The sequence below is a fragment of the Eretmochelys imbricata genome, chromosome 7 (genome assembly GCF_965152235.1).
Source record: "Eretmochelys imbricata isolate rEreImb1 chromosome 7, rEreImb1.hap1, whole genome shotgun sequence".
Taxonomy (NCBI): domain Eukaryota; kingdom Metazoa; phylum Chordata; order Testudines; family Cheloniidae; genus Eretmochelys; species Eretmochelys imbricata.
The window spans coordinates 43,604,962-43,618,243 of NC_135578.1; the positions used below are offsets into that span (position 1 = coordinate 43,604,962).

At 42.9% G+C, this 13,282-nt stretch overlaps 2 protein-coding genes across 3 annotated transcripts in view; one reads left to right on the top strand and one right to left on the bottom strand.

Annotated features, from left to right (window-relative positions):
* The window catches only part of NT5DC2 (5'-nucleotidase domain containing 2), a 61,934-nt gene extending 55,981 nt beyond the window's left edge, over positions 1–5,953 (top strand). The window contains exons 13-15 of one of the 2 annotated variants that reach the window (XM_077822225.1): positions 59–123; positions 1,130–1,398; positions 2,681–5,953. In XM_077822225.1, coding sequence (XP_077678351.1) covers positions 59–123; positions 1,130–1,391 — 327 coding nt within the window. In that variant the 3' untranslated portion in view covers positions 1,392–1,398; positions 2,681–5,953. Of the gene's footprint in view, positions 1–58; positions 124–1,129 lie in introns of both variants that reach the window. The other variant, XM_077822224.1, reaches the window with a different exon arrangement.
* Positions 5,954–6,085: 132 nt separating this feature from the next.
* The window catches only part of STAB1 (stabilin 1), a 98,877-nt gene continuing 91,680 nt past the window's right edge, over positions 6,086–13,282 (bottom strand). The window contains 8 exon segments of the mRNA XM_077822226.1: positions 6,086–6,729; positions 7,672–7,770; positions 9,319–9,465; positions 11,073–11,192; positions 11,341–11,493; positions 11,834–11,953; positions 12,283–12,389; positions 12,895–13,060. Of these exon segments, the coding sequence (XP_077678352.1) occupies positions 6,679–6,729; positions 7,672–7,770; positions 9,319–9,465; positions 11,073–11,192; positions 11,341–11,493; positions 11,834–11,953; positions 12,283–12,389; positions 12,895–13,060 (963 nt within the window). The 3' untranslated portion in view covers positions 6,086–6,678.

Consider the following 13,282-nt stretch of genomic DNA (forward strand, 5'->3'; position numbering starts at 1 on the left):
GGATTTGAGAAAAGTCTGTGTTTAGATTTAACTCTTTTACTGGGCTTTTTTGTTCTAGATGTATCAAGATGCAGAATCAAAGCAGGTGCTGCTGGAATGGATGCAAGAGCGTCAGGAAATTAGGTGACTCAATGTATCTAAATCTGAGAGTGCTTTAGGATGAGCAAACTTCCCTTCCTCGCAGAATATTCCTGTGGAAACTCTAAATTTGTGAATATGCTCCTATGAATGTAGATACCTTGAAATCAAGGGTTGGATCTCCAGTGCCCAGTTCGTTTCTGATGATTGTAGCTAGTGAAGCAGTGCAACTTCTAAAAGTGAAGCTGGGCTGAGCTTTGTCCTTTAGTCAGAGGTCTGCTGTAAGAGATTTCTCTGTGAAATCGAATAGAATTTTTAAGCTAGCTACACAGCTATCTTTTCACAGTGCAGAAAGTATTGTCATTCCACCTGCATTCACTCCACTGATGCAACCACTTAAATGACAGATTCCACTCCAGATTGTTTTCGTTGCTATCTATATTTTTCCATCCAAAGAAGCTGACTTGGCAAGTCCTTACTCACATGAGTAAGTGTTGTAGGCTCCAGGCCTAAATGCGTAGGCTTTCATCTTCCTTGTTCACTTCAAGAGCTTGGCTAAGGAGCCTACTCACAGTTTACTTAGATGAAACTAGGCATCTTGAACAAACTTGTTTCAATTCAGCCCTGATGAGTCTTGCTTTATCCTGTTAACATTAAAGTTTAAGCAATATAGATATATAAATTCTTCCCACAGGGCAGGACTCCTATGGCAGGCGTGGAATGACTTGGCAGTGGATATCAAACCATTGTCTTCATTCTCCCTAAGAGGAAATTGTAGCCCTTGCTGCTTACGTTCACTAGGTCCATTAGTACCATCACTTCTGGGTAATCTTCAATTAAGGTTAGACTCCAGTAATAATCTCTTGCTGTCTTTTCTATCACAGCACAGCCCATAAGGAAAGTACCTGCCCTGGTGGTTTTGGTACCCTGAAATTTTAAAGCCTTGTGCAAAGTATCTGTTTCCAAGGTCTGAATTGTCAAAATTAGTTACAAAATCTGTTAATAATTTCTCTAAATGTTAGCCCGTGCAAACCAAGTCCTCTCCTTTCAGGTCCCTTTCGAAGAACCTATTCAATCCTCAATTTGGGAGCATCTTCCGAACCTTCCACAACCCAACTTACTTCTCCCGGAGATTGATCCGGTTCTCTGATATCTACATGGCATCCATCAGCTGCCTGCTGAACTATGATGTGAACTTCACCTTTTTCCCCCGGCGCACCCCTCTGCAGCACGAGGCGCCCCTCTGGATGGATCAGCTCTGCACCGGTTGTATGAAGACCCCCTTCCTGGAGGAGATGGTGCACATCCGATGAAGGGAAAGTGTGTGAGCTGAACTTTACAGTAATGTAGTGCTAGAATTGTTTGTACAAAGGGTCAGGCTGTTTGGCCATGGATTGTCTATCTTTAAAGGTGATTTTAACACGGGTGCGGGTTGTGTGTTGTCCCTGACCATCACTGAACCTTGCCTTCCAGCACTTCCAAATATCTTCCTTGCCAGCAAATTGGTGCTTAAGTTAAATGGAAGGGAGATATGATTGACTATTTTAACTAGCAAAGCATTCTCAGAGTTGGGTAGGTAGAAGTAAAACAATCACAGCAAGCTTCATTTCATGAGCCCCTAAAGTTTTTAGAACTCCATCTTCAGTCCCTGCCCAAATTCTGGCCCCAATCTTCTTATGGGGTAGCTGAAATTAGGCTCCTAACACTGCAGTTAGGCACCTTAGCTAGAAGTGGCCCAATTCTCAGAAGTGCTAAGCAAACCCACCACTCTTCTCTCCCATAAATTTAAAGCTTTATTCAGCGCCTCTGAAAGCTGATTTTAGGCAACCTAACTTTTGAATGTTTTGGTCTGTGAATATAGTGGCTTTTTTCCTTCACTTATAGAAACAGTTCAAAAGCTAAGATCTTGACACACACTGCTTAGAAGGTGCATTTTTGCAGCCTTTGAAATTAAAATATGTACTTGCCATCATTTGCTATGTCTTTGAGGATTGTTTTGAAAAGCATTGAAGCTAAATTAATCACTAGATTATAATGGATTTTAAATCTTTGATTATGTCCTAGTCTTAAATATATTTAAGTCAACACTTAGTTTTCAGTGTTAAAATTTATTTGCTGGAAAAATCAATTAAAACACTACCTTAAATGACATAGCTTTGTTTTATAGTAAAGAGCTTAGAGCTCTCATCTTTTCAATAAGATGAGAAATGCCTTTGTATTTGCACAAATTGAAGTCATGGGCTGGTGTGAAGCTACAGCACCCCCAATGTAAAACTGAGATTAGAATAAGGCCTGTTCGTATTCTTGACTCATCAAGGCTGTTCCGACAGTTGTGGAAGAGATTATTCTGATTCAGTAGTGGGGGGGGAAGCAATGAAGGATAAATTGTGATCAGGCATGGAGAGGTCAGTGAATCTTGTGTTAAATATATTTTTCCAAAAAATGAAACCAGTGTTGTTGACAATGGATGGGGATTACTTTATGCCCTTTTTGGGTAGGAGACAGTGATTTCTAGCTATAGCTCTGCCTCGGCTTCTGTTTAGGTAGAAAATTCACAATGACAAACTTTAGATTACTTTTTTTTTTTTTTTTACAAGTGTAGAATGTCTGTGTAACTGAAGGGGCGGAGCCACAGGAGTTGGAAAGGGCCAAGCCCAGCCAGAGAAGCATAACTTCTGTGCTGCTGCTTTGCGATGGAGTACTTTGCACACACCATATCACTTAATCTCTTCTGCACGCTGCCAGGAATCTTCCTACCGCTCTTTCAAGTAGTTGGAAATATTATGACAAGGATGAAAGCACTGAGAGCTGCTCCTAGACGGGGATGCTATTAATAATAATCCTCCCTGCACCCTTCTCGGGTCAGAGCTGGCCTATAATTCAGCTTTGTCAGCTCTATACAACCCAAAGCCGTATGGAAACGTTACGCTGAAACCCATGTTTTAAAACATACCCCTGTAATGTTTACACCCCAAACCTTTGTGTGCTAACCCATGAGAACCTGTCTAAAGCTGAGAGAAATAAAACGCTTTTCTGGTTTAATCTTAAAATAAATGGTGGCAGAAGTAGTACAACACTCGAAATGAAATTTAGACTCTGCTTGTATCGAACACAAGGGATGCAGTCAGTTTACATCCTTGCAATTGTCAAAGGGGTTTCTACACACAGAAAGCAGTAACATCTGACTGAAGTCTAGATCACCATAAAACAGACTTATTAGCATAAATATCCCTCCTCCCCATTACATCAACACCCTCTTTTTTCTGCCTGCCAATAGAAATTTTTGAGCTGTGCTTAAAATCCAGGCATGCTGTTTATTTATTTAGAGACACTTCCTCTTAGGGGGAGAAGCAATTAAGTGGCTAACTGCTTTTCTGAAGAAAAGGCATACAGCCTATTTGAAGCCTTTTCTGCAGCCCAGCATCATCTCCCACAATTCTGGTGTACAGTTTAGAATTGCAAGGCTATGGATGGAGGCCCCAGTCTGGGCTCCCACTTGCCACCTCATCTTTCTTTCTTTCTTTTAACTGCCTTTCTCCTTCCCTGCTCTGGGACTGAGCGGGGTTGGGTTTGCAACCACAGGAGCCTTTGCTGTATCAGCTCTGCCTCTTGGCTGGAAGGGAAGAAGCACCCCTGAAAGCACCATGTGAAAAAAGAATGTTCTCCCAAGCTGACAGTGAGGGAAACGTGACTAGGAGGACCTCATCCAGCCATCCCAGGGGAAGTCTGGAATGCAAGGACAAGAGGTTTGTGGGGCTCAAGTGCCCCACCCCATCCCTCCCCCATCTTGAAGTAGATGCTGAATGCTGTAGGGAAAGAGCTCCTAACAAAGCCCCCCTCTTCCCAATGGCTGACCTGGCAGAGCAGGACTCAGAAGGCAGTTTCTAGAAGGCTTCAGGTACTGTGGAAGGCCACAGCAGCACACCTACATCCACAAGCAGTAAAAAACAAAAACCCACAAGGAGCAAGAAAAACTATTCACTGCCTCACCCTCCTGTGCTGAAGAAGGGGAGCTTTCTGACTCGTAATCTGAGCAGGACTAAGGGAAAGCTCAACAATGATTTATTTTTGGTGAGAAGTTTTGAGTCTATGTTCAAAAAGGCCTTTTATAGGCCATTACAATGTGGACTTTGTCATCTGCAGAGGCCTTGTTTTCCAGTAAGGGGCTGTAGGTGGTAGGGCATGTTCCTCTTAATCCTCCTTACTTTTGTTCACTGCTCTCTACTTTCCAGACATAGGAGAATTGCAGGAGATACTGGGCTGTAGAATGTCTCAATGCCCTTTCTGCTAGCAGCATCTCCCACAAACTTACCCTGTGGGCTCTCTGCCTAGTGCATTGGGTTTCCTTTGAAGTCCTTTGTTACTGATATTTTTTTCTACATAGCTTTGGAATGATTCATGGGGCTGCAACTGTGAACCAACTCTGGGAGCTGCTGAATGGAGGAGCTCAGACATAGCAGGATTGTGGGAAACCGTGGAAAGGAAATTGATGTTTGAAATTTTCCATTCAGTGTTAGGGCTAAATTTGTGGCGTGAGATGCTAAAGATTACTGTATTCCTCTTAAGGCAGCACAGCCAAGTGCATGATTTCCTTTACTGTGTGTAAGATATGTTGTAGGAGCAGTACTTGCTTGCCCTAAAGAAATCAGGGCAGAGTCCCCCAAGCACCAGCCCTGGAGTGTCTGCTTCTGAGGAGGATGGATTTGGTGGGGAATGCTAAATAACTTATCAAGAGCTGTGAACTGACTGACTGCCACATAATGAAAGTTTATCATGATGGAACCTTGTTTTCTATGTACTGTAGCAAAAGGTCAAGCTCAGGTTTGAGCACCTTTAGTCTGTAGCAAAGTTTTGGTACATGAGACTTGTGCAGCTAGGGCAAGTATAAGAGGAACAAAATATCAGTGGCTATAATTACAAGAAATGGCATCTTTCATCTTGTGTGGGAAGATACAGAAATTTGTAATTTCACCATTCCACATCACAAGAGTTTTATCTGGGCTGAGAACATTAGGATAGGTGAACTTCATTTTAAAAGCTACATGTGCCTATACAGAGAATTCTTAGTGCATGTGTGGCTTTGAAGGGGAAGGCTTTATGTGCCTAGTAGACAGACTGCCAGTGTCTTATTGCTCTGTGCCAAGTTTAAATCCCATAGCAGTTTGTGTAAAATAATCCAGTGCCATAAAACAGTATTAATGCAGCAGCTGTGAGGACAGTAGGTAGAATAAAATGTTCTAGAATATCTCTGGCAGTGAATAGCAACTCTAACCACAGTTGGGAACATGATACCTCAAGTGCATAAACAGGGTACCTGTCCTGGTGACTGGATGTTAAATGGCTTCGAGTTTTTTTTTTTTTAAACATTGAAACTATTCCACCTTTTGTTTGAACACCAAAATAACTAGCATTAATGTAAATAACTTGTTAAACATTGCTATATCATTTGAATACTACTGCATTCTCTAGTGATGTAATGTCTTGGACTATCATGTTGTGATCTGTGACCCTGGAATTGTAATGTGTATGCTGCAACAGAAGAATGTTACCTCTGCTGTAGTCGCATCTGCCATGTTGTGGTGGCAACTTTACCACTTGACAGACTGGGCATCCTCTAGATGCCTTTGCTAAGACATAGTATAGCCACCCAAATTTGATGTAATTGGTCTTCAAATAAATAGGAAACTCAAGTGGATGTTTGGCTCTCTGAAAATTTAACACACCAATGGTGGTTGTGTGGTTTGAGAATAATTTGGAATGTAGCATGTTAAAGTTCTTGTCTAAATAACTTTCTGTAGCTCATTATGGTAGGTTCTTTTCTTCTAAACTTATATAGAAGTATGGTAAATAAACAAAGTATCACAGTATGAAATAATGGTTTACCATCTGGTTTCACTTAACCAATGCAATTCTAACCCCTAACAGCTGAGAAGGAGACTTGTTCTCAAAGTGCAGTTTATTGAAGAACCACAATACTAATCAGCAAAACAGTGCAATGTGCACAGACTTCAGGCTAAGCCTGTTTGGAGAGTCATCACTTGATTAAAGCAAACAAACCAGCTGAATAAAAAGGCATTTGTCATGCTCACCAGTTTAAAGGCTTAGAATCATTAGGTTTTCTGGCCAGACTGTTTTTCCAGCTATCAGGTGCTGTGTGCCACTCCATTTTATATATATAATTTAGCCCTGGAGGATTATGACTGTGTAGTACTGGCTATATTTTACAAATGGTACTATTATTTTAAAGCAACATTCTTCAGATGTATGTAGTGAATTTCCCCTCCTACAGCTATGGAAGAATATCAGTGCAGAGTGCCAAGTGGCAGCTTGGCGTCATGTGTTCGCTGTTCCAGTGAAAGTTTTCTTAGCTGCATCAACAAGGACATTCACTAGTCATCAGAGTAACTGCAGGTATGTATGTCTTAGGGTAGTTCAACTGAGGTATCTTAGCTGATGAGTTTGTCTGGTTTACTGTTAACCATTAGCTCACTCTTCATCTGCTTACCCCTTGCAGGACATGTGGGCAAGCTCCACTTAGCACTAGCATGCAGCAAGAACATGGTGGTTTATTTTCCCCCTTTGTTTGGCTTGCTGTATGCTTTACTCAAGAATTCTGCAGGTGTCTGACAAATCTTCCCCCCTGAAAGAGTCCTGAAACAGACATAGAAACTGTTAGCATAGTCCTCAGCTGGCTCCTAACTTGACAAACACATCCTTTAAGATTCTAAAGTTAACCCTTGACTCACTACATGTTTAGCAGCAGGAACATAAGGCTGGTTTCCTAGGCAATTCCAGTTCTGAAGGGGATTAAGGGAGTTCTCACTGCCCTGACACTACAGCGAACATCTTTACTGCAGTCTTCCCTACATGAAATTGCTATAGAAGTAGCAGCAGATTGGGGTAAGAAGGGGACATCACCCTACCTCTATACTGATCTCTCCCCTGCAAAGCCTGAGTAAATAGACTAAGAGAAGAAGTTTCTCAGTGGAAGAGGATACTGAGTCCTTGCCTGCTAAAACCCAGCTGTGGTTTCTGCCATCTAATTTATTAAATCAACATTGAAAACTTATTTACTGATGCTTTTAATTCAGTTTATAGGTGCAGGGTGCTTGCTTTTAACATGGTTAAAAATGTCAATGGGAGTTCAATGCCTGGACTAAAGAGAGAAGAGATTCCCCTTACCTTAGGTCAGGTCTACACTTAAAGGATAGGCTGACCCAGCTGTGTCACTTAGGGAGTTGGATTTTTCACACAGTTAAGCCATCTAAAGCCCAGTGTAGACAGCAGTAGGTTGACAGAATAATTATTTCATTGACCTAGCTCCTGCCTCTTCATAAGGTGGACTAACTATAGTGACTGGGGAACCCTTGTAGCAAGTGACTATGCTGAAGCACTATATCTGTTTAGACATGTCCAGAGATTCCTCTCTTGTCTGGCTCAAGCATCCCTGTGATAAGTGCAGATTAAGGGTTGTTTTTACATCCTTACCAAATCCCATTCACCCCTACCAAGCATGAACTCTCCTTCCCCCAATTTGGTTAGGTTCTAAACAAGTGGTCTCACTTGTTTTGTTCTGATGAAACATTTTCTTACCTCAAATGGTTCACACATCAAGCTCTGGGCCCCAAAGAGAGGATTTGGGAATGACACTAAGGGCGGGTTCCTGGCCTGCTCTTCCTCTTCCAGGTCAGCCTGTGTGCAAAGGTACAAGAGATTAGGTATCGATCTTCCCCATCCTCTAGAGGTGAGTTCATAATTACTGCAGTCCTGAGCACTTCTATGGTTCCTTGCATTAACAAGGTAGTGAAAATGAAATTGAATTGCAGTGGAGTTTTTTCTTAAATGTAAAATCTTTTCCAAGATGCACAGAAAGGTAATTATTTTTATGAGCGATCAGTTAAGGGTAATTTAATCCATATTGCTCATTTACCTCCCACACTGGTTTCCATATTTCTAGCTTCCTTCTCCTCATACCCATTTATACCTGTTACCACACAACAATGCAGGTTTAAGGTGCTTAGCAACTTTTTAACATGTTCCATTGCCTAGACCAGACTCCTTGGTAACCTCACTCTAGTTTAAGCTGTAATTTACATGTATGCAGTCTGCAGACACCACAGTACAAATTATCCAGTTCTTCCCATAGTGGCTAAATCACAGGCCTGGTCTACATAGCTATGGCATGAGGGTCAGGCTATGCCAATCTAAGCCCCAGTAATAGACACAGCTAGGTCAATGGAAGAATGCTTAACTTACCAGCACAGGAAATACCCCTGCTGTCACAGTAGTCTGTGTCCACACTACAGAGTGGCATAGCTATGGCACTGTAGTGCCTACGGTGTAGACATGGCCCTAGTATTGCAAGTTATGGGGGCAGCAACAACCCCTCGTGAGAAGAGAAGGTTGCAGTGACCCAAATTCTCATTAGATCTAGGCCAAGAGCATAGGGCTGTAGTAACACTCCTTCATAAGCTGTGACAGTATAAACTGGAAGGTCAACTACATCAAACAATCCTTTATTGCAGCCTTAATAGTTATTTTCCCCCATGTCCCATGTGCAATGGCTGTCTTACCTTAAAGAATTTACTTGTAGTTTAAACCTCCCTCCACCCTCATGTTTAATAATTTTGATTAAAAGTAGGTGTGTCTCTCACCCAAGCCAACTCTTTGGGCTTGTATACATGGTGCAGTAACACGCACCAACTGGCCTGCGTAGACCCTCCTGGCACACACTAGGGAACTTTTAGGATGTGCCAGCAGTGGCCAGTTAGTTCACAAAACATCTGTGTGCATTAGAATTTGCTTCATGCAGACAAGCCCTTAAAGATGAGAATTCTTAGCACTTCTCCATCCAAGTTCTTTTTCCAGAAATACATCCTGGGCAATAGCCTAACACCAAGCATAACAGATGGAAATACGTCTTGGAAAACTTTCTCAATGTTTTTATGGGGAAACTATTCATCCATGTCCAAAGGCCACATGTAAATGTGACTCGACAGGGAGAGGTTAGCTACAGGCTGACATTTAAATGCATCAGAAAGCAAAAAAACCCACAAGAGTTCTTAGCTGCATGCAGTCACCCAGTTTGGCTACTGTAACAGCTTGAGCTCTTATGCATATGACCATTGCAGTACGGATAACAGAAATGGTTTGTGCTTTAGTGAGAGAAGCTGAAGCAAGGTGTTTTTGGGGTTTTGTTTGTTTGTTTGTTTTTTATAGCGAATATACTTTTCTCCAAACCTGAAAGTAGTGGAACTGGAATCCTGGGGTTTTTATTTTTTGGTAGTAATAGGACACGCCGGCAACAGCAAATAACAGCAGCACCACAACAGCAGCAGATGTTACCCCGATAGTCACAGGAGGAGATGATTTTGTAGCATTAGTAACCTGTAATAGACACGCTAGGTTGTTTTAGTTCTGTGTTTAAGGCAGTTCTTCATTATGTATTTTAAGACAACTGGTGTGTTAAAAAAGCGTAAACTAAACTTTTTCACACCTCTGAAATAGAGAGCTGGCTACCTGGAACATTTATGCAGGTTTTTATTTCCCCTGTGTGCTGCACTCATTCCTGATCTGATCCCATCTTACACACACAGCTCAGACTGGAAGTGATCAACTATGTAGTAGAATAAACCAGTTAGTTCACTATCCTACTACTGCCCGGAAGTTTCAAAAGAAGCTATAATACATACACTGATGCATCTCATCATCACTACACTGGTTACCTTACATTCCGTTGTGATGTAAAGTTGTCTCCTCCCTTTGCAGATTTGGGACATGCCTTTACTCAGCACTATTACATTTTCAAGGCACGCAGCAAAGGCCGAACGAGAGGAGACTAGCTCTCTTTTTTTGTTGGCTGGTGGCCAAAAGAGTGCATTTTTCAGACTGATGCTCTCCGTTGGATTACGTAACAGCAGGGGCCTATGTTTTGTACTGGTGCCACTTGTTTGCTCAATGCTGTTCTCAGTGTTTTATAGTCCAGTCATAGCAATGGCTATGCAAATACATCTAAAAATGTACAGGTACCACACTCTCTCATGTCTTTGAACTGGCCATTAGCTGGTCCTCCTGTCCCTTAAAACAGCAGGCAGAAGGTGAGGAGGGCTGCTCTGCCATGGAGTTGGAGGCCCACCTGCACCAGGTAGGCAGAAAGGATGCCTGTTCCAGCAATGATCAAGGAGAAGAGGACAGACCTTTGCCGGGAAGTGAAACACTCAGGTATAGTTCTGTGCAGGGAGGAGGAAGTAGTTGGTAACTAACATACATGATCTGAGGTCAGAAGAACTCTCTGATGTGTATGTATAGCTCATTATACGACAGAAGAACTAAAGGGTAACTGACTCAGTATGCAGAGCCATTCACACTAAATTCATCCCTGTGTTGTATATCAATACAGTAGGTATATCTTAATACCTAGCAGCCTCCACCCAAAGATCTCAAAGTACTTTAATTTAGCTTCAGTCCACTTGTGCTGTAGCTAAGTATTATCTCCATTTTACCAGTGGGAAAACTGAGGCACAGCAAGTTTACGTTACTTGCACAAGCCTCAGCTGTAGCCTTGGGCCCAAATGACGAAATAATTCTTGCTTTGCTTTACCGGGATTTCCTGCCACGTTACACCATACAGAATGCATTAGGATTGGCTATATGAGGACACACACTAACACAAAGTTCCGTTGATAAAATTCTACATGCTAGCGACTTCTAAGGCAAGCGCCCTACCCTTACCGAGCTATCTCCCTGCTCTCCACATCACAGCTACCCCGAAGAGTGGGAGCCCAAGCTTGTGTGGCCCCAGTCTGGTTCTTCACTGCAGCAGTGCAGAGTACGGCTAGGCTGGACTCTATTTAATGACACAGGCCGCAGCACAGTAGGGCCTTGGTGAGCGCACCGAATGGGACTCGTCCTGTTCTGATGCAGGGTAACCGAACCCAACATGTGTTCTTAAACCTGCCATTTAAACTCTCAATGGAATTGAACAAGCAACTTGCCTGATTCAGGTGCACAGGCTGCTGAGGCATCCTCAGTGGCCCCTCGATGGCATGAATGATTCCATTGAAAGTCAGAATGTCCCACTGTACTATCAGGGTATTATTAATCACTTTGGAACCCTGTCACAAGAAGAAGCAGCAATATTAAGGGACTCAATGTGAATATGTTTTAGAAAAAGCCTTTTTGGACAGGAAACGTTACCCATTACCTCTCAAGGTAGGACGCAAGAGAAGCTGGCTGAGTACTGAACTGGCCCAACATACTTACAGGGGGATGCGTGCTATTCAGCAGGGGAGCGTCTGCAATGAGAAGGTTGTAGCCGGAGCAGGAAGGTATAACGGTACCATTGGTGAGATTGGAGCTCAAGAGGAGAACATCACTCAGGGAAACATGGAGCTTCAGCTCCTCCCATGTTAATTTCTGAGAAAACAAAGTTTAGAAGTGAGGATGAGGCAGAGTCAAAAGCAGAGGAAAAATAAGTCAGGCATTTGCTGCTCTTTCAACATTTTAGTTGTATGCTGTCCAATGAGTCAACGGAGAAAGACTTCTTGGAGTGCAGTGTAGACAAGGCGCCAGACTAGTTCTTGCATTCCAAGCAAAAGAGAGCCAGAACAAACCTACTTCAGACATAAAACCCACTCAGCCAGTTTGGAGCATTTTTCCCTAATCCTTCAAGGAAGCAACAACACTGTATTCAAATGGCTATAGGTTCTGTGTCGCCAGTGATGAGAGAATCCCATATTCTCTCCAGCTTTCTCACCATATTGACCCCAAAGCCAGAATTCAAGGGTACAAAGAGAGTTTTATATGCGGTGTCATTGGAGAGGAAGTTGAGGAACTCAAGTCCATCTTGCGTGGCGTTGGTGTAATCCAGTAACATCTGGAAGAGAGAGAGAGAATCCTAAGTGCCAGCCTGAAGCTGCGGGTTTGTCAGAACATTCTGGCCAGCAGAACCCAGGAGATGTCACGTGAATTCTCCCCACCTTTGCTAGAATAGCAGAGACACTAACTGGCAATGAGAGGAAGCAGCTTGACTCTCCCACTGTGCATGGCACTTCAGAGAGCACACAATCTTGTCTTCCATTTCAATGATTTTCGTTTCCAAACCTTTGCGATCTGGGGATTCCCTATTATTCCCTTCTTCGCTTTGCTGAGGAGCATGTCCCTTCCCACTTCCCCGGCTAGAGGGAATGTGGCACCAACACTTACAGAATAGAAGGTTGAAAAGTTGGAGTGCTCAGCCAGCACAGCCAGGAGATCTCCATTGCAGGAGTAGCCATCTCCAATGAACCCATCTCTACAATTACACCTCACATCTGCAAAGGGGAGAAAGATGTGAGCGGAACAGGATTGGGTGTGAGCTCTTCAGACAACAAATACACTGAACTATTGCTTAGGATTTCTGTCCATGCGGAAGGCAGCTGTGGTCCAGTGGATAGAGCTCTGGACTAGGCGTTCAAACCCTGGCTTCTCTGCACCACTGTGTAAACTTGGGCAGCTCACTTAACCTCCCAGTGCCTTAGTTTCTCTATCTGTAACAGGGAGGCTCAAAACACTTACTTGCCTTTGTAAGACACTTTGAGATCTCTGGTGCTTTATGTTATTAAATAAGAATGTTCAGGGCATAAACCAATGTAGTGGAAACCGGCAAGTGACAGCGTATTGCAGATGTGTTGGGTAGGTTTTCCCCTTGACGCTGTGGTGTGTGCATAATCAAAAGGAGCATAAATTCTTGATATAACACACCTTTGAGATACAAACATGTGTAATCACATTCCCTGCTGCCGATTCCAACAGAGCCAATACTGAGTCTCTCCATACCTTTAGCTCTGTAGCAGAAAGCATCCCACCTCTCAGTCAAGTTTTTTCGGGAGCCATAATCCACAATGCCAATGTGGTTGGAGCCACAGCTGGGGGTCGGGTATACAGTTGGGTATCCTGCAGTGCCATTACTGAGCCAACCAACTAAGCATAGATGGAAACCCATCTGCAATAGGAAAAGAAGTTGTCCAGTGAGAGAGAGGATTGTATGATCCATGAATCAGTTTCTATAACAGCACTGGTTTCAGAGTAACAGCCGTGTTAGTCTGTATTCGCAAAAAGAAAAGGAGTACTTGTGGCACCTTAGAGACTAACCAATTTATTTGAGCATAAGCTTTCGTGAGCTACAGCTCACTTCATCGGATGTGAGCTCATGAAAGCTTATGCT